The sequence below is a fragment of the Lagenorhynchus albirostris genome, chromosome 13 (assembly GCF_949774975.1).
Source record: "Lagenorhynchus albirostris chromosome 13, mLagAlb1.1, whole genome shotgun sequence".
NCBI classification, from domain to species: Eukaryota; Metazoa; Chordata; class Mammalia; order Artiodactyla; family Delphinidae; genus Lagenorhynchus; species Lagenorhynchus albirostris.
In genome coordinates, this window is record NC_083107.1 from 43,976,215 (window position 1) to 44,003,567 (window position 27,353).

Sequence of the window (27,353 nt, forward strand, 5' to 3'; positions counted from 1 at the left end):
ACCTGACCTAGCAGAGACACTTAAACCTCTCTGCTGTAAATCTCACTTGTAAAGAGAGGTGGTCAGATTAGATCATCTTTATGATCCCTTTCAGCTGTAAAATACAGTGATTCTACTGGAAAATTTTTGTCTGAAAACTCAATGAACACACAGGCCTAAATAATACATGAAATTTTCTCATTTGTGTTAGGTAATTTGGATACTTGTCAGCAAAGAAGTCAAAGTGGTGTACTAATATTGGGCAAGTTAAAAATACCAGAGCTATTTGAGCTAGAACACCATATGTGAGGAAACACAATAAGATGGAAATTGCTCATCCAAAATGTTATAGATGCAGAAAATTGTCAACACTTTTTTTCGAACCATAGGAAAATGCCAAAAATAATGAAGGTACAGTTGTATAACCTGCTAGGAAAGCTGAGGCTCAGGAAGATCCAGCTTCTTCTCAGTTCTTTCTTCAGTGATGGGATACAGGTGAGGCTCTCTAGAATATGGCAAAAGAGCAAAGCTCTCTCTAATCTTATTTATTGTTTTAAAGATAGTTTTTTTTTCTTTCTCTTATATACATGTGTTGTAGGGATTAAATGACAAAATGCATGCAGAGAACTTATCCTAGCACATAGTAAGCACCCATTAAAAGCTGGCCTTAGTATTCTTCCTATTCATATAATTAGTAGGATAGAAAGTTCATCAAGTACATGCATTACATTGTCTTTATTTCATCACCTTAGACTCTAAGAATTTTATTAAGCCAAAATATACATTAATTTGAGGGCAATGGGAATGAGAATTATTAGTGTTAGGTTTGTTCATCTTTGAGGATGGATAGGTTCAAATGAATTACAGATATGAAAGGGACTCTGAATTTTCCTCTGGTCTAAGTTCAAAGCTAATTGATTTATATCTCACTTTTAAGAGAGAAGGATTACTTTATATCTAACTTTTAAGAGAGGGATTACAAAACAAGTATGACATGATCTCTTAAAAAGTAAAAATCTCTAGTATAAATCATACAGAGTACTCTGATATAAGTGATCCTGGATGTATACATGGGTATGTTCATATTCATAGAGATGTATAAATTAAGATCTTAAAAATTTTATGAAATTTCTTGAAATTTAAACAGTTACAGCCTGGGTTACTCCAAAATCATTGTTAGAAATCATTAGTTAGGAAATTCACCTGATTGAAGGAAGAAGACTGTATTTTATGAATTTGGAGCGTTCTAACCACCTCTATAATTGCATGATTCAAGGTTCATTTTGAAACAATCCAACTATGGTCATGTACATAGAGGCTGTATAACCAAAGGATGAATGAAAAGCTGGTCTTGGGTGGCTAAAACAGTAGAGGGCCATTTTGGTACTATAGAGGTTTTTTGTTTTTAAATATTTGTTTTTTGGCTGCATTGGGTCTTTCATTGTAGGATCTTTGCAGCACGCAGGATCTTTCATTGTGGCATGCGGGCTCCTCCCTTCGTTGTGGTGTGCGGGCTTCTCTCGTGGCGTGCGGTCTTCTCTCTCTAGTTGTGGTGCGTGGGCTCTGTAGTTGTGGCACGCTGGCTTAGTTGCCCTGCGGCATGTGGGATCTTATTTCCCCGACCATGGATTGAACTGGCGTCCCCTGCATTGCAAGGTGGATTCATAACCACTGGACCATCAGGGAGGTCTCTATAGTGGTGTTGTAAGTAGAGTGATCCTGTAGTAAAGATTTGTGAATAGCTATGGACATATAATGTCTTGAGGAAGGAAGAATGCAAAATGAAACAGGGTTGGGGTGTTACCATTATCAAAAAGTAAGGACACTAGTCTAAGCTCTCTACTTTTGATGGTTTTTGAAGTCTTCTAGCTTCTTTTCTAGGCTATTTCCCAGACTTCCAGAGATGTAATCATCTTCCTGGAAGGTTGTTACTACATCTTATCTAATTATTGAGCAATCCAATATGTACTGAGCACCTGTATGTTCTGGCCTGTTCTCACTGGACCATGGATTTTAGTTTATTCATTTGAGATTCTCAGCACCTAGAAAAGTACCTTGCAAACAATATGCCTTATGAACAAGATTGTCCCACAAGAATTCTTCTTTATATCCTACAAAACATATATTACTTTTCATTTTTAAGTGTTTTTTATGGACACAGTCAATCATTGTCCAACAAATTCCTTAGAGAAGCTCCACATTTTAAAAATGGTAATTAAAACTACCTTTAAATTAAAAAGAATTTTTAAAATTGAAGTATAGTTGATTTCTAATGTTTAAAACTACTTATTAAGCTAAGCAACTTAGATTCTTCAACTTTTGCCTGTAAAAATCTACCTTTGATCTCTTTGATACAAATTGCTAGTCTCTGTTTTTTCCCTTGGGAAAAAGAACTAATATTTATTGAACTTCAGAGTTAGGAGACCTGAGTTTAAGTCCTAGCTCTGTGATTAAAGTTCTGTGACTCTGGGCAAGTTATTTAAATTCTTTGAGCTTTAGATTTTGAATATGTCTCATGTTAATCTTTAAAAAATAAATGAATAAGAAAAGACCCCAAAAGAGTAGAGATAAGAACTTCTCTTGTAGGGTTGTTATGTTAAATAAGATATGCATAAAGCACCTGGCACAAAGAGGGTACTCAATAGGTATCATTTCCCACCACTCTTCCCCATCTTTACCCCTTGTGGAAGTCACCCAGCTAGAAAGTGATATAGCTAGGATTGGGGTTTAGATCAGTCTCTCCTTTTTTATACCTCATTGCCTCTACATCTAGTTTCTCTACCTCTTGCTTTAAACCATGGCAATAAAAATTGAACATAAAACTCTAAATAAGGTCTTCCTCATGTCACTATGGTATTATGAGAGTGGGTAAAAATAACTAGAAAGAGTAATATTGGCCAGTGTGATAGGAGTGGAAGCCTTCTAGACAGGAAGGTGTGCTAGGGGAGGAGACCATTATAACCATTCAGTGATGGGGGGAGGGGTGTGTGAAAAGTGAACGTTTGCACTATCTATTTGTGAAGTGTCACCATACACAATGCATTCTGACAGATGTGCAGCAGTTAGAGCTGATGTTTAGGTGCCATAGTTGGTAAAACGAACAGTAACAGTCCAAGGAAAAGCACACAATCACAAATCACCACCGCGCCATGTAAAGTCATGACTTTACAGGACGCCACAATTGCAGACCATGAACTGCTAAACAGTAGTAATCATTTTGTTATGGATGGTTTGTCTACCATATAGAGCTACAATAAATGAAAAATTTCTTTCCTTCTGTAACAAAAGTGAAGAGTTAGGAGCTAACTTATAGCTTCCATTTAAAGAAAAATGAAGACAGAATATACCTCAAAAGAAATCACAGTTGAGGTTTTAAATAGAAAAGTACAACACTTTTAATTAATAAGCTTTAGTTTACCTCAGATACCTCCTAGACCTCTATCATTCCTTTCAAAATGGTATGGCGAATGAACATTTCACAAGTCGTCACTCTTAAACTGTTATTCTAAAATATCCTTTTCCCTGTATGTAATTATAATGGTATTATGTGCTTCAAGCTATGTTTAATTATTTTGGTATTTATAAGATTTGCAAGAGTTTGGAAATTTAGCCATGTTTTTTATCCTCTTATAGTAAGCCTGGAAGCAAACTATTTACCTATTTACCTGATTTAAGCCTTTCTTTTCTTCATCCCTTCCTCCCTCCCTCCCTCTCTTTCTTTCGTCTTCCTTCCTTCCTTTCTTTCTTTTCTTTTCTTTCTTTCTTTCTTTCATCTTCCTTCCTTCCATCTTCCTCCCTTCCTTCCTTCCTTTCTTTCTTTTTCTTTCTTTCATCTTCCTTCCTTCCTTCCTTCCTTCCTTCCTTCCTTCCTTCCTCTGCCAACCTCTGAGGCTTTAATAATGGGTTGTAAGATTCAGGAAAAGAAATCTTATAGGATTTCCCTATATTTTAAGAGAACATAGGCAACATTAGAAAGAAACCTGGCATTTCTGCAAATTTTTTGCCAGGTAGAGAATAGATATGGGAAATATCACAGTCTTTACTTTATTTGGATAATGGCTAGTCACCCCTGTGAGGACTGCAGGGAAGACTTTGAGCCATTGTTGAAGGTAATGAGTTACCACAATGAACAAGGGCCTGGGCTTCCTTGTTGGAAACAGATTGGTCCAGTGTGACCTTTCTGAGCCTCTGTGCCTTTGGCTGTACGCTTAGCTACTAACATCTACCCTACCTGCAGCAACAAGGTTAAAGGAGCAGTTATACACAAAAGAGCTTTGTTAAACTGCCCTTTATTAAATGCATCAGTTGGGCCATAGCAGTGTCCTAACCTCACCCTCTTGGGGTTAGTTTCACAGGACAAGGCAACTCCCTGTGTGTTAAGTACAGTTTGTCTCAGCATGTACTTTGGCAACAGCCTCTCCTGCAAACTTGCATTTGCTTTTGCTTTTTGTTTATATTTTAGGTTCTGCTTGTTTGTTGATAATCCTCAGTTTAAGCCATATTTTATCTGTGTGAGAATATTCGGCTGAGAAGCTCATTCGCAAGATAATCTGCTCCAAACTCATACTTCTCTCTCTAAAGACAGGCCAGAAAAGTACAGAAGATAGGACCAAATAATTACCTTTAGACTTTTGTTTTAACTGGAATATGGGCTAATTAGATTGGATGAGAAGAGAAAGTCTTGCTCATGGGAAAATATAATGATTCTAAGTATGTTATTTCCCTAGTGAATGGTTGAGGTTACATAAAATAAAATATATAGAAACCATATAATTTTATCTTGGGTGTGCTTCATGGGGTTATATCCCAAACTTATTGTTTTCTTTCTATCACTTTCTATTCATATATAGTAATATGAGACTTGTGATTTTTTCTTTTTAAACACTTTATTTTAACCTTCTCTAAGAATTTTTTATACTTTTTTACTTAGATCCATTACAGTCTTTTTTTCTGAACTGAATATAGATAGGCCTGAAATTCTTCCTATTTTTAATATTCTCTTTGCTTCTCATTCAGTATTTCAAGGAATATAGCACAGTGGTCACAAACTGTGCCCTGGGGTTGGACCACCTGTTAGCAACATGACTTTGAGCAAGTTTGTCTTTCTGAAGCTTAATTTCCTCACAGTAAAGTGGTAATAATGACCATACCTGCCTTCCTCATAGGCTAAAATAAGATGGTCCATAATACACTGCCTGCCACATGCTCGGTGCTCAGACACTGGTTCTCTGTCAACATTACCCTCAGGATATAAATGTCTTCAAAGTTGAAATTGTCTCATCTTCTTCCTCTCTGTACACCCAGCCCCAGGCACGGTGCTTGTCATCTGGCACGTTCTAAGTAAATGCTCCAGAATAAATGGCAAAAAAATCCAGTATGTTTTATACAGTGCCTGCTCTTTCTCTGCCAGCCCACTGGTTTCTCCCAGCTTCTGGAATTTTTCACTGAGAGTTATGGGTACCAGAAATTGAACTCTTGGAATATCCTAAGACCTTCATTTTTTTTTTGAGGTACATTGATGTACAATATTATATAAGTTTTAGGTGTACAACATAGTGATTCACAATTTTTAAAGGTTATACTCCATTTACGGTTATTATAAAATATTGGCTATATTCCCTGTGTTATATAATACATCCTTGTAGCTTATTTTATACATAGTAGTTTGTACCTCTTAATCCCTTACCCCTCTCTTTCCCCTCCCCACTTCCCTCTCCCCACTGGTAACCACTAGTAGTTTGTTCTCTATATCTATGCGTCTCGTTCTATCTTTGTTTTATTTTTCAGATTCCACATATAAGTGATATCATACAGTATTTGAGTATTTGCCTTTCTCTGTCTGACTTATTTCACTAAGCATAATACCCTCCAAGTAGATCCATGTTGTTGCAAACGGCAAAATTTCATTCTTTTTTATGACTGAGTATTGTGTGTGAGTGTGTGTGTGAGTGTGTGTAGCATCTTCTTTATCCATTCATCTGTTGATGGACACTTAGGTTGCTTCCATATTTTGGCTGTTGTAAATAATGATGCTATGAACATTGGGGTGCATGTATTTTTTCGAATTAGCGTTTTCATTTTATTCCAGAGACCTTTGTGTTTAGGCAAGAAAGGTTTTATTGTTTTAATCAGACTGCATATTTTTCCTTGGGTGTTATTTCAGCTGTCTTTTCCTTTGGACTTCACACTCTCAGGAGGCATGAATCTTCGTCTTAGCACTGGCCCCAGGTGTCTCACAGCTCCTCAATTTTGATCCTCTGGTCCAAACAGTGTATTCTTTTACCACAAGCCATCCTAATTTCTACTTTGCTCTGTTTGTGGATATAGTTATACTTCTCTGGACTGCTTGCCCTTCTTTTGGGGGTAAGGAATTTATTTTCACCTTTATTTATAGGTTAGAAGGAAACTGTTGCTCCATTTCTGGCACCCTTCTCTCTACCCACTTTCCTTGCCCTGGAGAACAGATTTGCTCTACAGACTGTCAGAACAGGACCTTGACTGGGACCATTTTACTAGAGGGCGGGATCACTGAATAAAGGTCAGTGCTCAGGGGTGGTGCACACCCTTGCCCTCTCTTGTACTTCCTATCTCCAGGAGTTGGACAAACCAGACAGGGTCTGTCTCAGCTGGCCTGGGCAACTCAACCCTCTCTCTTCTACCTGCAACTGGATGGAGCTGATGGACCAATCATCCATAACCGTGCAGCTATTAGGAGAGGGTATAGAATTCAAGGGAAGGGGCATAGGAAGAAAGAGGGCTCACTTTGGCTGCCGACTCTAAATGAGTTTCTGTAATCCAGCTTTTACTTGTAAGCCACTTTTACTCCTTTGTTTAACTGGGTCCTTGTCCAGTTAATGAAATCAGTACTTTGTTATTTGGCTGTTGTTTCTTGTCTACCTCTTCCTTCAGCAGAGAATTCCAGAAATGAGACCAAAGCCACAGGCACAACCAAGTTCTCAACACCATTCTCCATCCAGAATTACCTACTTCACAAAACCTTTTTAGACAGCCATTGTAAGGATCTATTTTCTAAAACCGGATCTTTTACAGTACTAAGGTTCACAGCCTGTTCCAATCACCTCCTATTCACCTTGCTCATGAAGGAGAGGTTCGTGCCCTGGGGTTACGTGGGTGGCTGAACCCATGACACCTGACACTGGACAGGACAGATGATACTAGCAGCAGTTTATCAGGCATGTGTGCTCACAGCCGAGGGGACAGGATGCCACGCCACACAGAGCCACATGGGAGCTGCACTCCAGAACAGAGTGGACAGCCAGGGGCTGTGGGAGGCTGGTTTGGAGGGTCAAGAGGATGAGGACACCCTGGTTCCCACCGGGGGATGTGATTGGCTTGCTTGAATAATTTTGCAGGCTGGCAGGGAACTGAAACTTGGTACCCCGGGATCAGCAGGAAGTGCATCTGGCCTCTTGTAAAGAGGGTTGTTTGGCTACAGGACCCTTTCCCTGAGAGCAGGCTGGCAAAGAGAACTTGTAGTTATAGGCCATTTGAGACCCTCCCGATGTCGTCAGATATCAAGGAAGCACACAATATCAGACCTTAATTCCAGGACTTCCACCACACAGACTATCGTACCATGATATCATTTGTTTATTACCTTGGAATTTTACTCTAGGTGTGTGTTTGTGAATGTCTTGTTTTCTATTGAAATTGTGAGCTACTCAGGGACAACCAGCACTTCAAAAACAATGCACGTTATGGTTTGGGAAAATATTTACATTAAAATGATCTCTTTCACATCTCCGTGATATTTTCAAATTTACTCATGTGAATACTGCTTAATACACCCAAGCTTTGTCTTAAAAATGGTTAGTTTTTTAATGCAGCCAAACTTTTAGTAGTGAAGGATATGCTAGGTAGAATTTAAACTTGTATTAGTAAAGAGTTTGAACTCATGGCTGGCAACGATGCCCACGTATACACAGGCTGCTGAATTAAAGACATGTGATGTGCCACGGATTGACAGCTCTAAACATTTAGAGTTACGCACGTTTGCTGACATTTCAGAAGAGCTAATGGGTTTTTTTCCCACTCTCTTTTCAAACAGTGAACGAAACAATAAAATGAATGGGACATTGGCATTCTTTTAAAAATCAGAGTTAAGCTACAGCCTAAACACCAGAATGCTGATGTCTCAAATGTATTATTCAGACTGCATATTGTAGGCACTAATGGGGCCAATTAAGAGGTTTTATTGTTGCTAAATTGAAGCAAATTGGTATGAAGGAAGGAATGTAAGGACGTCATAGACAGATTGGAAGAATTTACAGTATTTCCCCTTAACTTTCTAAAAATATCTAATATTAAATCTAATATTAATTTTATTCATCTCCGTTTAGGCCCATTAAATTAATTTTATTTTCTATAATTATTAAAATATTTGTTAAATTTTATGCAACTGAAGTGCAATTTCTTTCCCTTTTAGTTATGATATACAATTAGACAAATGACTGAAAGTTTCAACATTTAACAGATTTTTATATTGTCAGAGAATTCCATTTTGTCTCTGAGATAGAATGTCTTTTCTTGTATTTCTTACAAATAATCCTATCGAGATCCATCACTGTGCAGACAAAATATTGTTGTTGTAAAGACACTACCAATTTCACTTTAACATGAAAACTTAAAACTGATTTCCTTAAAGTAAAATGAGATTTCCATTGCTAAACTCTGTTGGCAGAGGAATTTCTATCCAGAGAAAGACACTGCTTTTAAGGATTAAGTGCTAATTCAATTTTTATACTATTATAGTTTAATTCTAAAAATTTTCTGGTGAAATCACCACTTATCAGTCCAAATTAGGTATTAGGAATTTAATGTATACACTTTTAAATAGTTTTTTTCCCCCTCATATTATAAAAGGGATACATACTTATTCTAGAAAAATTTGGTAAACATAGATATAAATAAAGCAAAATCTTACCAGCTGGAGATAACCACTGTCCAATTTCAGTGGATTTATTTCCATTTTCCCCCATCAATCTAGGGTTGTGCTCTCCAATATGGTAGCCACTAGCCACATGTAACCTAGCCTCCATCCTCTGTCTCTGCTCTTTAGCAAGGCCTCCAGGTCCTGTTTGGATTTTCCCTTCCTGCTCTTGCAGTCTGGAAATCACCTTTAGGTGGAAAATTGTGGCAATTTCAGGACTCACTTCATTTGCTCCCCTTTTCTCAGGGATCACGGTCCTGCACTGCCTGTTGTACACTGCCTGAAAACAGTTGTTCCATGTATTTTGTCCAGTGTTCTGGTTGTTTACAAGGGGAGATTAAATCCATCACTATATTGTGGATAATAATGGAAGTTTTTGTCACCTTATTCTATATGTCTATTCTATGTGTCTGTGCTTGGCTTATGTGAGGAATTGTTATAGAGGAATTTAACCTATTTTTTTTATATATTATGAATATGCAGTCTTAACTCTGTCATCTTACAATAGTTTAAGCCCTTGGAGGAATATTTCTTTTCCTGTATTTAACTCAACAAATACTATTGGGCACTTACTATGGCCATGCATTATTGTAGATGCTACAGATACAGCAGGGTACAAACTTCCACAAATTCCTGCCCTAATGTAGCTTACATTGGGATGAAAGAAAATATGGAATATTAGTTAGATGGTAATAACCACCATAGAGAAAGTAAAGGAGAGAAGTAAATAGGGAGTTTGGGGAGTGAGTGTTTGACAATTTAAATAGTGTGGCCAGGGAAGGACTCATTGATAAAGTGACATTTACCCAAAGAGCAAAAGCAAGTGATATCTGTGGATGTCTGGGAGAAGAGCATTCAAGTCAGAGAAGATAGTAAGTGGAAAGGGCTGGGCACAGAGGGTGCCTGGGGCATTCAAGGAACAGCAAGGAGTTCCTTGTAGCTGGAGCCCGGGGAGCGAGGGAGAGAGCAGCAGGAGGTAAGGTCAACAAAACAAGGGGAGGCCACATTGTTTAGGGCCCAGGAATGATCTGGGCTTTTACTGAGAGTAAGATAGATTTCTATCAGAGGGTTTCGAGCTGAGGAGTGACGTGATCTGATTTCCTTTTTAACGGTATCCCTCAATGCTGTGTTGAATATAGACTGAAGAAGGGAAAAGGCAGAAGCAAGGAGTTCAATTAGGAGGCTGTTATATGATGACTGAGATCAAGGGTGTTGCCTTAGAGTTAGTGAGAGATGCTCAGATTTGAGCATATATTTTTAAACTTTTTACTGTGGAAAATATAAACAAACAAAAAGAGAGGGAATGGTTTATGGAACCTCTGTGAGCCACATGGTGGCTGTCAACTCATGTTTAATCATGTCTTATCTATACCTCCATCCACTTTCTGGCCCTCCCTTCTTCCTACTGGATTATTTTTAAGCAGATTATGGACGTTTGAAGACAGAGACAACAGGGGAATGAATAACAGAAAAGTCAATGATGAATTTTTTTAGCCCTGAGTTTTGGCCTTAAGTATCTCAAAATGAGGTGTTGCCACCATCTACAAAGGTGTAGAGTTTGTAGGAGGAGCCATCAGCTGAGGTGAAGTAAGTCTGTGAGAGGAGCAAATTAGGAACTCGTTTTGGGACATTAAAATTCGAGATGTCTAATAGAAGTCCGATTGGAAATGGACTAGGCTGTGGGTTAGATGAACCTGGAGTTGAGAGAATAAGCCTGGTTGGGAGATGTAAATTTTGGAGTTGTCAACGTGTACATAATATTTAAATTTATGAGACTGGATAATATTACCAGAGGGATGAGTACAGATTAAGAAGAGAAGATGTCCAGGGCCTGAGCTCTCAGATCCTCCAAATTTGAGATTGTAGAAATGAGGAGGAATCACACAAAAGAAGACTGAAAAGGTGTGAATAATGAGGTAAAAGGAAAATCAAGAAAGTGTGATGTCCAGGAAGCCAAGTGAAAACAAGTACTGATGGGTTAAAGTAAAGAGGAGGACAGAACTGCCCAGTGGAGTTAGAAACACTGAACTGAAATCATTAGGGGTAATATGCGGAGTGTTAACAGGTGGGGGAGCAAAAGCATGATGGAAACAGATTTGAGAGTGGAGGGATTGGATTCCAGCAAGTGTAGACAACTATTTTCCAGGAGTTTATCCATAAATGGAAGAGGTATGTGGCCGTAGTTGGAAGAGTCAAGAGAGGAACAAATAACAGCATGTGTATAGACGGGTAGGAGAGACTAATTCAATAGAAAACAAAAATTGATGGTGCGGAAGTGAGAATGGTAGGAGCAGCATCCTTGCGGCTATGGCATCCAGGTGTCCAGACAATTTGCCTATGGTAACAGGCAGGAAGGTAGAGGAAGTACTTGGGCACAAATGTGGGTAGGTAGGTAAATGCAATGGTAGAAGCTTGGGGGAAGTTGTCTTCTGCTGGAAATAGAAATCACAGCCAAGGCTGAGTGAGGAGTAGGTGTGAAATGGTTGTCTAGGAGGGTGGGAGAGTGAATGGGTTAGAGAAACAGAACAGTTACTGGGCAGCAATTAGGTCCTTGTTAAAGTGAATGCTAGAGGTTTTTTGTTTATCTTAATAATTAATTTTTTAGCCATGCTTTATGTATGGGCTGATTTTCAGTAATTTTTGCTTAAAACCTAAGTTGTTCCTAACTGTATAACTTTATACTGTATAGGTTATAGTTATATACGTTAAGAAAGTTTTCTTCTATCATAACTGATTTTTCCTTCTCTTTCAATTATTCTGCTTTTTCCCGATGAATTTCTATCATTAATTTATTGATGGGTTAGATAAGTGCTCTTTCTTCTAAATTAATAATTTTCTTTTTCACATTTTCATCTCTTTTTCCTGATGAACTTTTTAGATTATTCTCTTTACCAGTGTTTCCTGAAACTGCCAGACTGTCAAAATCACCTGACATTTTTAAACTTGCAGATTCAGGGACAAAACCCTTGGAAGATCCTGATTCATTAGGTATGGGGTGGAGCCTAGTAATAAATAAGTCTACTTAAAATGCTCCCGAGGTAATTCTGATAATCAGCTGGGTTTGACAATCACAGCTCTGTATCACTGTTGAGATTTGCCAGTTACTAATTCCAGAATGGAATTTTATATTTCAACTAATTTTCCTTAATCCATATATTTTATTTTAATCTGAACAAATTCTCCCCAGTGGCTCCCTGCTCTTCTTTCAAAGATCAACCTTCATTATACACTATTGAGAACATATGCAGATGTTTCCTGAAATTTTATTTTTTCCTATAATAAATAACTTTTAGAGATAGGTACTTCCTCTGATTCTAAGGGGTATTATTCCATTTACCTTGGCTGTAGTGCTGTTTTGAATTTCAAGATGATTTTTTTTTCCCATTTATTCATCTTTTAATGAGGCGAGTTTGGTTATACACTGGCATTTGCCAACAGACAGTTTATCCCTCTCAGGTCTAAAACCTTAGAATATTAGAATGGTTGATCTGCCCTAATCCAGTATTTTGCTGTTGTTATGAGATTTTCAGGAACCTTACATTTTTTAAAAAAATATGAAATATACCATAGATATAGGATATATAAAATAAGGTATAAAGTATGAATAATTATAAAAGGAACACTTACAGAGCTACCTTGCCTTGGCTTCCATGCTTTAAGTAAGGGGACTTACCCAATTGGCTACTACCTGTTCCTTCTCTCCCCTGTGTGCTGTGATTTAGTTTTATTATCCCAATCAGTGGAGAAAGAATAGTAGTTGGGTTCAGAGAAGGGAGAGAAGGGTTGATTCTTCTTTTCCTACCCTGGAAAATAATACCTGAGGAGAAGGATTTCTGTCTCATCTTTTTCTAATTGTTGTAGATACAGCAGCTCAGAAATAATGGTACATACCATCTACCCACTTTATGCCAATTTCCTGGTGAAATATTGCAGGCATGTTCTTAATCCAGATTAATATGCACTGAATTCAGTGGAAATTCTGCTTTAATACTTGCAAATGGTCAAATGACTGACTATGATCCTTGATCTTTAGAACTGTTTTGAAACAGACACCACATTTCCAATACAATGAATTTCCTACATCTTCTCTTTCTCTATGTCTCTTCTAGTATTTGTAAAAAACTAGAAGAAAAAAAAAGATACCACATTGGAAACTTGTATTCACTGATTCTTGAACAGTTCACTGTGGCAACATGGAAAATAAAACTAATGAAAGAAAAATGTAGTTTAAGGATAAAAGAAGTATCTTAGACATCCAACCAAGAAGGTATACTGTCCTTTCAGTGGAGGAGAAAGCATAAATCTTGCTCTCTAGAAGAGGGAAGAACCCACTTTCTACAGAAAAATCTGCTAATGAGATCACACAGTAACTAGACTTTTTAATTCTAAAATTTTAAATTTTCATCAGACTTTGGTTTTATTCAAAACCACTTGAACCTGTTAAGAAGAGGAAAATTACCTTTTACACATAATTCTAAATGTTAAGTTAAAATCTTCAAGATATGCTTATAAAACACTTTTTAATTAAGCCACTAATTATATATTTGTATTTTCTCTTGCATATTTTTAAAATTTTGGTAACATCAAAATAGAAACAAAAGACAACAGAAAATCACTTTCAGAAATATTTTAGTTATCATGGACCCTTATGGAGGCCACTATGAAAAAGAAAAATTTATTTTCAATGCTCAGTTGTCACAAAAATGGAAATGGCTACAGGTAAAGTATACCTACCACACTGGCTTGACAAAAGTAATCAAGAGAATGGGCAATGCATTTGAGTTTAGAATTTATAAAAATTTAGAAAAGACCCCGGATGCTAAATTCGGTGTCTTTGTTGTTTTTGTTTCTTTTCAGTTTTTTGTTTGAGGCAGAATTCTTCTCAAAATACGTCTTATGGAGAATCCTAATATAGGAAAGAGATGAGAGTAGGCCTGGTCTGATTGGGACTGTTGGCTGCCCAGCTTCCTCACTGCCTTTCTGTAGTTCTCCTGGTACCACTTCCTGGGAGGTCTCTGTCTTACTGGAATCCTGGGAGAAGTCCTAATTCTTGACTTTGCCATTGAGGGCACCTAGGCACACAGCTAATTAATGGGTGGGCTGGGCCCAGAATGCAGGTGTTCTGATTCCTAGAGCAGAATATCCTCTACCATACCACACTGCCTATATTCAGTTCCCAAAATTAGTTCCAGACATGAAAATCTCGTCCTTTTAACAAGTAGCGAACATTCTTTGATATCTGTATTAATGGAGGCCAGGGAGAAGTACTATATGAAAAATATTTGTGGACTATATATTTCCAAATACAAGCTAAATTTTGGAATTGGATTGCTTTTTCTGTTGTCTTTATGAGTTTAGAGACAGGTGCTTCTGAAAGATTCCTTCGATAGACAAAGTTGAAAATATTTCATTGTGAAAATGGTGACCAACTTCCAGAAAAGTCAAACTAGTGGGTGTTGTGGCCATATCCACCCTGCACCTCTTAGTTCCCCCTTCAGTGCTTCTGTGCTCTTTGTTAACATAAGCACCTACTTTTGAAGCATAAGCCTTCTTCAGGCTGCAGGGAATTCCCCTGTACCTAGAGATTCCCAGCCTCACATGAAAGTTGAATTGCTTCTTCTCAAGCTTAGAAGCCTACAGTCTTCTTAATAGAAAAATCTCCTGTTTCTACTACACCCCTGTTGCTTCTATGCACCCAGACTGCTAAAGAGTCTGTCTTTTGCATCTTCCCTCCAGCCAAGTGCTTTAAAAGATAGGCATATTTTTATAAATATGAAAAATAGTTACATGCTTTAACAAATCATATACCCCTAATTCTGATGTGTTGTTTCTTGAGGAGGTTGTGGGCATGTGGGGTGTTGAGACTCCTGGCTGACAGTCATTGAAGGAGAGACCCATCTTTTGCTTAGTTGGTTTTTAAAATGCCTAATTCTGGCAAAATTAAACCTGTCAGAGTTTGTTATTATCTAAAATATGATATGTAAATTTAAAAGTCCCTGTGTAAGTTCAGTATGAAATATGACACATTAAGTTTACTGTTCAGATGTGCTATCTGGTCTCAACACATTTTTGAAATTGCTTTACCTTTTTTTCTCTTGCTTTCTATCCATTTATGAACACCCATTTTTAATCATTATTTACAATATTTTTCATCCCGTAATAGAACTTAGTTATGTATTAAGCAACCTTGACTAATGTGATTCACTTTGTGCAGTTAGAAGATTGTGCCGGTAAAGTGTGATTTTCTTATAAAGAGATTGGGGAAGGGAACTACCAGAGGAAATCAGGGTAATAAAGTGACATATTGGTGTCACTTCTGAGATCATATTTTTCTAAAATCATTTGGCCTTCCTATGTGTAGAGATATAGATTTTATTTTCAACTTGACTGTGCAAGAAATTATTTATTTTCCATAAGTCAAGTTGAGCCTGCTTCAAGTCCCATCCTGTCTGGGAGGTGAGAAGTTAAGTCTTTCATCCCTGGTGCTTTGTACCCTCTCTCAAAAGGATCATGTAAAGGGCCTAATGTAGAGAGAACATTCAGGAAAGACTTCTCTAGTCTCTTGTCCATACCAGTTACCATGACTACCATCCAAGCCACCATGGTCCCTTGCGGTCAGGATGCTTTGCAGCACTTTTGGGGATAGGAATCTTGCTAGGACTGGAAGCCCCTGGGCTTGGGATCTAGCTTCTCTGGGTGGACCACAGCTGTTTCCTTCTCAGATTTGGCCATCCCCCAGAGGTGCTACTGGGGAGAAAGGCACAGGTCTCCATCTCTTGGTAAATACATTGCCTTTGGTCCCTTTCCAAAGTCTTGGATAATCTCGTTGTCCCCTTGGCTCTTGCCACTTCTGCTTCTCTTTTACCTGCTAAAGGCACAGTGTTTGTCTTTCTCCTCAACTCACAGCATAATGCTCCCTTTAAAATGAAACCTTGGAAGGAAAGTCGTCTTCAGGGAATCTGGCACCAAAACCCTCCTTGAGATAAAGGAGCTAAAGACTTGTCGACCTTCCTTGAATCAGGAGTGGGGAAATAAAGGGAGAGGAAAACCCAAACGAATAACACAGTTGAGTCTCCTTTACGTGGTGATGGTATTAAAAAAGTAGGAAAGTTCTTTACTCCTTTAAGTGTATTTGGAAAGTTAAAAAAAAATGTCATTCCCTAAAGTTGTATTGTCTGCTTATATACATTTGATATCAATATTATCATCGAATTAACCATTCAAGTGAACAAAAGTCAGCCCATGCTTCATCTCCTTACTTCTAATCTTGCAGCAGGTAGAGAAGAGAGGCCTGAATTCTTTCTGTATGCCATGGAGTGTAGCAATAGAGATTTGTTCCATAGATACAGAATGGTGGTTTCTAGCCTGTATTCCCAAGGCATTTGAAATTATTGGACAATTGCTGAGGACAAGATGTGGGAGGGAAAACTGAGACCAAGTGTGCAGGGCTCCACGGACCCCGATTTCAATCATTCTAGTCCTTTTCCACTTGCTTTATGTATAAAATTCCATGTAAACCTTTGTTTTAATGGATTCCATTGTTATAAAAACTTGTAAATCAGTCATTGAAGGAATATGTAAGTATATACCTACAAATTTGAAATTCCCCAGTATTTTGAGTTAAAGGTCTCCCATTTTCCAGAGTATAATTCTGTAGTATAGAAATAAACCTTCCCCTTAAAATACTATGTTGCTTAATTATCAACTGTATGTGAAAATCCCCGGATGATAGGCCAAGTTTGGGGGATAGTATGATTTATTTAGACTCTCAGTTCCTTTTCTGGTTCATAGGCCATCCATTGTGGGTGTTTGTGGATATAAACCTTGCAGCTTGCTACACTGCCAGTGTGGGTTCTTCACTCATCTGTTCACTGTACAAAACAACATAGTTCCTAGAAAGCATTAAGTACCTCCAACCGAAGTACTGAGTCATGTTCTCATTTAACCAGAGTTTTTGAAACTATTGATTTTAGGGCTATGCTGATCATCATATACATTTATCTCTAACTACTGGTTATTTTGTTGTTGTTGTTATTAAACAAATTATTCAACTTTAATAACAAATTATTATTCAGAGATTTTAGAATTCAGACAATACCTAAAAATAATTTTTACATGGTTAACTTTATTTTATGTCCAGCCAAATAACATGTATGCCATAATATTAGAATTAAAGATTCCAAGAGACAAGTTTAAATACAGTAAAATATTAAATATTTTGTAATGACATTTTAAATTTTAGAACGCTAAGTTTTGGCTTGTTAAAAACATATTTGAGCAAAACTATTTCAGTGTCAGACATTTTTAGTAACATATAATGTTGTAGCTTTCAGAACAGAAAGTTCCTTTTTTTTACCCTACTCTGCTACTATCATTGTAGTATATAGACTTAAGAATACATAGTGTCTTTTGTGCAGTATGAGCGTTACAATTTTAATTTTTCTCCTATTAGTATCGAATAGTAAAATTAGAGTATTCAAGTTTAGAGATGGTTTTTTCATTGGAAAAGGTCGTGCGATCGATGCGAGAACTAGGACTTCCAACATTGCTCAGCCAGGACTTCCTACAAAAAATACACAAATAAATAAAAATTAGCATTTCAGTATATATAGACTAGCTAAAATGATCCCACGATGAGTAATATTGGGAGTTTACATTTACTAAGTAACTTCTGCATATGATGTGAAATATATACATGATTTGTACAACGTGAAAATTTTATATCAGAATACCACAGAGTTTAACATATAATTAAATGTGGACAAAGACAAGCTAATGACAAATTAAGCACAGTCAACTCCGGATGATTTCATATTGGGGTTATTTCCCTCCTCTTAAAACATCCGATGCCATTACTACCTAGCTCTTGTATGCAAAAGGATAAAAATATTTTTATAAAGAAGAAAAACAATGCACCATGAGTTTTTCTCCTTACCCAGCACATGGTAGATTATATATATGTATGTGCAGAATGAGAGAGAGAGAAAGAATGAAAGAATATGGGAAAAATCACATTTATTCTTTATTTAAACATTAAAATAAAATTAGATGAATATTTTTCTTATCTATTCAAAAACCATTTCTTACCATATATATTAGCAAAGTGCATTAAAGAGACAGTAAATGTTCTGAAACTTTTTCTGCTTATATAGTGTTTTTTCTTATTAGTGATATCATGTGTCTAATTTAGACACATTAGTGATATCACTAATCATTAGTGATATCACTAATAAGTGATAATTTATACATTTGGTACTTAATGAGATGCTTCGTATAAATTCCAAGATTACTGTAATATTGCTAACACCTCAGATATTGTTAAGGATTTTCCAGAATCTTTCTACCTACTAATAATTAGTTGGCGTTTCAGCTTAAGTGGGACTACAGGTTAATAATAATAGGAGGCAGTTTTATACAAATGATGGCTGTTATCCCAGTTGTAGAAACAGTCTACAAGTTTCCTCATATTCCCAAAAGTCTTTGAGGTTGTGAAGCTAGTGCTGTGTACAGCTGTGCAGTATCATATGTAACAATCTCACATAACGTTGAATTAAGAATATTTTCTAAGCTAAAGTTGTCTGACTAGCTGAAAATTACTCTTAATCAGGCTGGAGAAGAATGACAATGATTCAAGATTGCCCTTGTGTTATTTAACTCTATTATTGGCATATAGTGGATTTACAATATTATATTAGTTTCAGGTGTACAACATAGTGATTCAATATTTTTATAGATTACACTCCACTTAAAGTTGTTATAAAATATTGTCTATGTTCCCTGTGCTGTACATTACATCCTTGTATCTTATTTATTTTACAAATAGTAGTTTGTTTTAACCCCCTTTTTGATTCTTATTTGTGACAATTTTTCTGGGTAAGGTGAGCTTTTATTTTTTTCTTTTTCATAAGCTAAGCCATCAGCACAGCAACATTTTCTTTTCTTCAACTCATTTAGTTGAAATCTTAAAAATCAAAATTGCATGTGTTGAAGAATGAAGTTCAGTTATTATGAAAACGGCTGATGGCTTCAACATTACCAGTCAAATCTTCTTGAAACCTTCTAGAAAAGAAAGGCCAGTAGAAATAAAAGCTAACATTTATGAAGCACTACCTGTTTGCTCAGCACTGTGCTAAATTCTTTACATACACTATTTCCTTTAATCCACACATTAACCCTGTAAGCTATAGTCCATTAGTCCTCCTAAGTTACTGATGAGGAAAGAGACACAGAAGAGTTAAGTAACTTGCCCAGGGTAGGGGCAGTGGTGGTGGTGACAGTGATCAGATTCTGGATATACTGTGAAGGTATAGTCAATGGATTTGCTGACAGATTGGATGTGGGTGTGAGAAAAAGAGGCGACTGAAGGATGATACCGGGGTTATTGGTTTGAAAAACTACAATTGGTTTGAAAAACTGCAGGATGGAATTGTCATTTACTGAAATGGAGAGACTGTGAGAAGAGCAGATTTGGGGGAAAGATCAGAAGTTCAGTTATGGAATGTTAAATTTGAAATGTCTGTTAAACTTCTAAATGAGATGTTGAGTAGGCAGCTGGATCTATGAATCTGGAGAGATGAAATTTGGAATTTGTCTGTAGATAGCATTGAAAGCCATAAGAATTGGTGGGATCACCAAGAAAGTGAATGTAGATAGAAAAGGAAAGAGGTCCACAGACTGCACTGTAGGGCATCCCAATGTTAAGAGCTCAGGAAGTAGAAGAAGAACCAGCAAAGGAAAAGAAAGCATCCAGTGAGGTAGGAGAAAAACTGGGAGAGCATTGTGTCCTGAGAGTCAAATGAAGCCCTCTGGGAACAGTGAGAGATCAACTGGGGCAACATTGCCAGCAGGTCAAGTAAGGTGAGGACTGAGAATTGACCATTGTGTTTAGTAACACAGGGGTCACTGATGACCTTGACAAGAACAGTGTTGGTGGAGTGAAACCCATATTTGAATGGGCTCCAGTGAGAATAAGAGAGGAACTTGAACCACTGAGTCCAGGACTTGGACTAGTGGACATCAAAGCTGCAATGACTAATCCACCTGAGCTCTGTGTATTTAACTAGTTGAGAGCTTGACTATCTACCTGTAGTTGATCTTCAACACCACCAAGAACTTCTTCACTGGCTAGACCTATGGCCAAGGAGGAATTTACACCACTAGTAGGAGCAGAATGGTCATGCTGTTAGGTGAGTCAGCTCTGTTTACACTGTGTGTGTGTGTGTGTATGTGTAGGGGGAGGGCCACTCTGTGCCATGGCTCCACATATGTCATCCGTGTTGCTAGGAACTGTCTTGCCTGACGTGCCTACTCACCTAGGAGTATTCTGGTCATCTGTCACTTGGCAAGCCCTAAGACCTCACTCTTCATGTGCTGCCCTTGCAATGGGGTGGCTCAGGTCTGGAAATGGCAGACATAAGAGTTCTCCTAGCCAAAAAATAACTAGTCACAAATTTTTACACAAATTTTTATCTAATTAGTGAGGATGTGATTGGAATGAGATATATATTTTTTCCCACTCCCCGTTAATGTGTAAAAGAACCACATAATCCAATAGTACCCATTAATTCAATTCAATAAGTATTTAAGTAGCACTGTATGCAAGGTATATTCTAGATACTGGAGTGCATACATAGGCATCTAAAATGAGGTTCTTTCCTCAATCTAACCTTACATCTAAAGCAACTAGAGAAAGAAGAACAAACAAAACCCAAAGTTAGTAAAAGGAAAGGAATCATAAAGATCAGAGCAGAAATAAATGAAATAGAGACAAAGAAAAAAATAGAAAAGATCAATGAAACTAAAATCTAGTTCTTTGAAAAGATAAACAAAATTGATAAAACTTTAGCCTGACTCATCAAGAAAAAAGAGGACTCAAATCAATAAAATTAGGAATGAAAAAGGAGAAGTTACAGTGGACACCACAGAAATACAAAGGATCATAAGAAACTACTACGAGCAGCTATATGCCAATAAAATGGACAATGTAGAAGAAATGGACAAATTCTTAGAAAGGTACGATCTCCCAAGACTGAACCAGGAAGAAATAGAAAATATGAACAGACCCATCACAAGTACTGAAATTGAAACCATGATTTAAAAACTCCCAACAAACAAAAGTCCAGGACTAGATGGCTTCACAGGTGAATTCTATCAAACATTCAGAGAAAAGTTTATCCTTTTCAAACTATGCCAAAAAATTGCAGAGGAAGGAACACTCCCACTTATTCTGAGGCCCTCATCACCCTGATACCAAAACTAGACAAAGATACCAGGAAAAAAGAAGATTACAGACCAATACCACTGATGAACACAGATGCAAAAATCATCAACAAAGGGCTTCCCTGGTGGCGCAGTGGTTGGGAGTCCGCCTGCCGATGCAGGGGACATGGGTTTGTGCCCTGGTCCAGGAAGATCCAGACCAGGAGATGTTTCAATATCTGCAAATCAGTGTGATACACATCAACAAATTGAAGAATAAAAACCATATGATCATCTCAATAGATGCAGAAAAAGCTTTTGACAAAATTCAACACCCATTTATGATAAAAACTCTCCTGAAAGTGGGCATAGAGGGAACATATCTCAACATAATAAAGGCCATATATGACAAACCCACAGCTAACATCATTCTCAATGGTGAAAAGCTGAAAGCATTTCCTCTAAGATCAGGAACAACACAAGGATGTCCACGTTCACCACTTTTATTCAACATAGTTTTGGAAGTCCTAGCCGTGGCAATTAGAGAAGAAAAAGAAATAAAAGGAATCCAAATTGGAAAAGATGTAAAACTGTCACTGTTTGCAGACAACATGATACTATACATAGAAAATCGTAAAGATGCGATGAGAAAACTACTAGAGCTCATCAATGAATTTGGTAAATTTGCAGGATACAAAATTAATGCACAAAAATCTCTTGCATTCCTATACACTAACAATGAAAGATCAGAAAGAGAAAGTAAAGAAACACTCCCATTTACCATCACCTCAAAAAGAATAAAATACCTAGGAATAAACTACCTAAGGAGACAAAAGTCCTGTTCTCCAAAAACTATAAGACACTAATGAAAGAAATCAAAGATGACACAAACAGATGGAAAGATATACCATTTCTTGGATTGGAAGAATCAATATTCTCAAAGTGACTTTACTACCCACGGCAATCTAAAGATTCAGTGCAAACCCTATCAAATTACCAATGGCATTTTTCACAGAACTAGAACAAAAAAAATCTTAATTTGTATGAAGACACAAAAGACCCCGAAGAGCCAAAGCAATCTTGAGAACGAAAAACGGAGCTGGAGGAATCAGGCTCCCTGACTTCAGACTATACTATAAAGCTACAGCCAGCAAGACAGTATGGTACTGGCACAAAAACAGAAATCTAGATCAATGGAACAGGATAGAAAGCCCAGAAATAAACCCATACACCTATGGTCAATTAATCTACAATAAAGGAGGCAAGATTGTACAATGGAGGAAAAGACAGTCTCTTCAATAAGTGGTGCTGGGAAAACTGGACAGCTACATGTAAAAAAATGAAATTAGAACATTCTTTAACACCATACACAAAAATAAACTCAAAATGGATTAAAGACCTAAATGTAAGAACTGATACTATAAAACTCTTAGAGGAAAACATAGGAAAAGCAGTCTGACATAAATCACAACAATATCTTTTTTGATACATCTCCTAGAGTAATGGAAATAAAAACAAAAATAAACAAATGTGACCTAATTAAACTCAAAAGCTTTTGCACAGCAAAGGAAACCATAAACAAAATGAAAAGACAACCCTCAGAATGGGAGAAAATATTTGAAAATGATGCGACTGACAAGGGATTAATCTCCAAAACCTGCAAACAGTTCATGCAGCTCAATATCAAAAAAACAAACAACCCAATCAAAAAATAGGCAGAAGCTCTGAATAGACATTTCTCCAAAGAAGACATACAGATGAACAAAAGGCACATGAAAAGATGCTCAACATCGCTAATTATTAGAGAAATGAAAATCAAAAGTATAATGAGATATCACCTCACATTGGTGAGAATGGACATCATCAAAGAGTCTACAAACAATAAATGCTGGAGAAGTTGTGGGGAAAAGTGAGGTTCACTGTTGGTGGGAATGTAAATCGGTACATCCACTATGGAGAACAGTATGGACGTTCCTTAAAAAACTAAAAATAGAGCTACTATATGATCCAGCAATCCCCCTCCTGGGCATATATCCAGAGAGAAACATGGTTTGAAAGGATACATGCACTCCAATGTTCATTGCAGCGCTGTCTATGATAGCCAAGACATAGAAGTAACCTAAATGTCCATCAGCAGATGAACGGATAAAGAAGAGGTGGTACATATATACAACAGAATATTACTCAGCCATTAAAAGAATGAAATAATGCATTTGCAGTAACATGGTTGGACCTGGAGATTATCATACTAAGTGAAGTAACTGAGACAGAGAAAGATAAATATCATATGATATCACTTATATGTGGAATCTAAAAAAAAAAAGATACAAATGAACTTACCTACAAAACAGACTCACAGACTTAGAAAACAAACTTATGGTTACCAAAGGGAAAAGGTGGCTGGGGGGGGTGGGCAGAGGAGGGATAAACTGGGAGGTTGGGATTGACATATACATTTTAAAATAGATGACCAACTGCTATATTTAAAATAGATGACCAACAAGGACCTACTGTATAGCATAGGAAACTCTGCTCAGTCTTCTGTAATAACCTAAATGGGAAAAAAATTTGAAAAAGAATAGATACATGTATATGTACAACTGTATCACTTTGCTGTACACTTGAAACTAACACAACATTGTTAATCAACCCTACTCCAATATAAAATAAAAATTTTAAAATAATTTGTTATATGTATTTAAATTATTCAATATTGCTTTTACCTTTTCATGAATATTTATGAATAAAAAGTATTTATGGGGCTTCCCTGGTGGCGCAGTGGTTGAGAGTCCGCCTGCCGATGCAGGGGACACGGGTTCGTGCCCCGGTCTGGGAAGATCCCACATGCCGTGGAGGGGCTGGGCCCGTGTGCCACAACTACTGAGCCTGCGCGTCCGGAGCCCGTGCTCCACAACGGGAGAGGCCACAACAGTGAGAGGCCCGCGTACCGCAAAAAAAAAAAGAGTATTTATGAATAGAGTATTGATTATGAATAAAGTGAAGCCAATAATTAAATAATTTTAATTTATTTCTCACAAAGAATTGGGTGATTTGACCTCCCTTTTCAAAGAAGCAATATGCTGATCAGTATTTCTCATAAAGCAAGACAAAAAAGAAATCTATGTAAATTATTTTTAAAAACCCACTTAGAAACCAAGTACAGTGATTTAAACCAAACTATGTCTTTTTTGAAAAAAGAAATACATTCTCTTGTCTGATCTTCTTGAATTACTTCGAAAAATTATTAAACTTCAAGAAAACTGTATTAAAAAAAGTAACAATTTTGTCTACTTTTGTTCAAGTGTTTATGTTCCTCATTAAAATTTTGTTTGCTTAAATTCAGGTCCTGTATATTTCTTGGTAAGTTTATACTTAGATATGTTCTATTTTTCTTGCTGTTTTGAACAAGATGCTTTTTAATCATCATGTTTTTAAACTGGTATACAGAGAAACTAGTGATTTCTCATATTGTAATCAGATGGCTTACTGAACTTCCTTGGTGATATAATAGTTTCTCTTTTCTTTTCTTTGTGGTTGCCTAGGTAAACCACCCCATGTATTTTTCCAGAATTCATTCTGTTAGTCAATTTTTAACACAGTGGATAATTTCAAATTGCTCTTTATTTTAGCTTCTCTAGCCACATTTTGGCTACTTACATGCCTTTCAGAGAATTGCTACAGTAACTATGCAGAGAAAGATTGAATCATGAACTGTGTGCACCCAACACGATCATAATACACTAATACACGCTCTTAACTCCAGCATATTTTACCTATCAGTTTCATAGACTCAATAAATATTGAATGGATGGCTGGATGGATGGGTGAATTATATTTTCTCGAACAAGACTCAAGTCCATTATTTCTGCTGTAAATCTGAGTCTGCTTTGTGTGCATATATCTTTCAGGTATTTTTATTTAAGCAACATGATCCACTGGTAGGCTTTAAAAAACAATAAGAAGGTTCAATGAATAAAAATGAAAGAATGAGAATGTAAACTGGAAAATTCTATTGACAGAAGTCATGTTACTTGATAACCATGTCCTCCCTTCCCTCTAATATAAATGCCTTATGTAGAAATTTTGAAAATAAAACTAATTTTTGTAAAGTTTAATTCTCTTACCAAAATCATGTTGCCGTTAACAATTATAAAGAAATAACAGAAACAGGAATTCCATTATGGATACATTCCTTACATGTTTTCACAGTTGTGAAAACAATTTTTTATGGAATGGCAAAGGACAATGATCTTGTACATATTACTTTTAAGTATTCTTCAGGCCATCTTTGCATTAAAGAAAAACGAATAAAACACAGTGCTGATAAATGTTAGGTGACCGAGGAAAAATCTCTTCATTTAATAAATTAACTGTGCTGTGTTTCTCTGTTCCTGTTCAGAGAATCACCAACTATTGGTCCCCTCAGGGTTTCCACAGCATTGTCTCTAATTCGTGGGTGCTGATGGCACACATTTAGCTGTCAAGTACAGTAAGTGCCACACATTTATGGCCTTGGCAGCCAGCAGAGGCCAGCTGTGGCCTTCTAAAATGCACTGAGGTTTTTGCCCTCTCAGAGACCTTACTTTGACTGCCCCTATCTAAAAAGGGCTCTACTCCCATGCTATTGCGTATATCATGGGAATTGCCACATTCTATAATTGCTATGTTTATATGATTATGTATTCACTACGTGCCTCCTCCACATTAGAATGCAAATTCTAAGAAGGCAGGGTCAGAGTCTTACACACTGTTGTATCCCCAACATCTAGCATGATGCCCAGTGATAATTGGCACTCAATACATATTTACTGAATGAATGGAGTCTTTGTCACCTGCCTGCCCTCCTCAGGTCTGTAGCTTCCATGCATGAGAGGAAGGGGCATAGACTGTATAGGGACTACACAGTCCACACACAGAAAGGAACCCTGAGCATGACCTGTTAACTCTTCGATTTTTACCTCACACAAAACAAAACCCTCCTGCTTTTTTCCCCCCACTCTTTGAAAGGTAAAGAAATAGTTGCTCTTATTACAGAAAACGAGTAAATATTTTGCTGATGGAAGTCCCCTATGAAATAACTCAAATAATGACAATATTCAGTCTCTTAAAGAAAGTTAGAAGCCTATGGATCGACCTAATAAGCTGAAGATAAGCCTGTGGTTCATGGGAATCTGTCCATGTATCAATATTTTTGCCAGCCCCCAGATTTTACTGCATTTCTTGTGATTGTGAGTTTACTCACTACATAAATAAACATAGTAACCGACTCCACTCAGTTCAGGGTGACTATCTCAACACCACAAGAGGGCCAAGTCCATCCTGCAAACCCAGTCACCTGATTTGCCGCCACCTTGGTCAAATTCAGCGCACAATTGGTTGTATGTGCTCATACATGTTGTGATTATCCAATAAAAATCCTTAGACATTTTTCTTAGTATCCCAAAGATGTACAGACACCTATTTATTGTATTTGCTGTATTAATTCAGGATTTTTAAGCTCCTTTTTAAAGAAAAGAATCCTTTCTTCCAAAATAATCTTGCACAAAAGCTTACTGCTTATAGCAGGAGTGAAGTGCTTCTCTGAACAAGGGAATGGTTGGGGCCTGGGGGTGCAGAACCTTCCCCCCAGGCCTTTCTCTCTGCCAGCTGCACCTCGAGAACCACTGGGGAATCCCAAGGGCTCTGAAGAGCACAGTTTGAAAACGTCCCTATTAACCTATCACTAAGCAAGGATACAGAGGAGTGGAATGGTTGGAGGATCCATCACAGGTAGAGGTGGAAATCAACATAAGACCATATTTTCTATAACTCAAGTCAGCATTTCCTACAAAACGTAGTAAGCTCCTGGAGTGGTAAAAAAAAAAAATCCCATTTAACTAATATCCTTCTCTGAAACAAAGAGGTGAAATTAAAGCATTAGAAAGCCAATACTATTAATAATTCATAGCAGTTCTATTTCCTGGGACTAAAGTGGGGCAGCATAATCCTTTCACATAGCTCTGTAGCACCAGTATAAAATGTAGACCACAGCAAGAAAGCAAACAGTAGGAAAAGACAGCTAATGAATTAAAAGCTAACGTGATGCATGTTGGAAAATATTGAGTTGTCTGCTCATTTCAAGCTTTCAAATTAGCATTAATAATGAAAGAATAGCATATAATATTTTTGCTATTCTTTCTTTAGCAAGTTTCCTTATTTAGTTACATGTGGACAAATAATATCATAT

At 37.1% G+C, this 27,353-nt stretch overlaps 1 protein-coding gene across 1 annotated transcript in view; it reads right to left on the minus strand.

Moving 5' to 3' along the window:
• Positions 1-17,034: 17,034 nt before the first annotated feature.
• The window catches only part of ACYP2 (acylphosphatase 2), a 175,302-nt gene continuing 164,983 nt past the window's right edge, over positions 17,035-27,353 (minus strand). Inside the window, exon 4 of the mRNA XM_060169621.1 lies at positions 17,035-17,492. Within this exon, the coding sequence (XP_060025604.1) occupies positions 17,378-17,492 (115 nt within the window). The 3' untranslated portion in view covers positions 17,035-17,377. The remainder of the gene's footprint in view (positions 17,493-27,353) is intronic.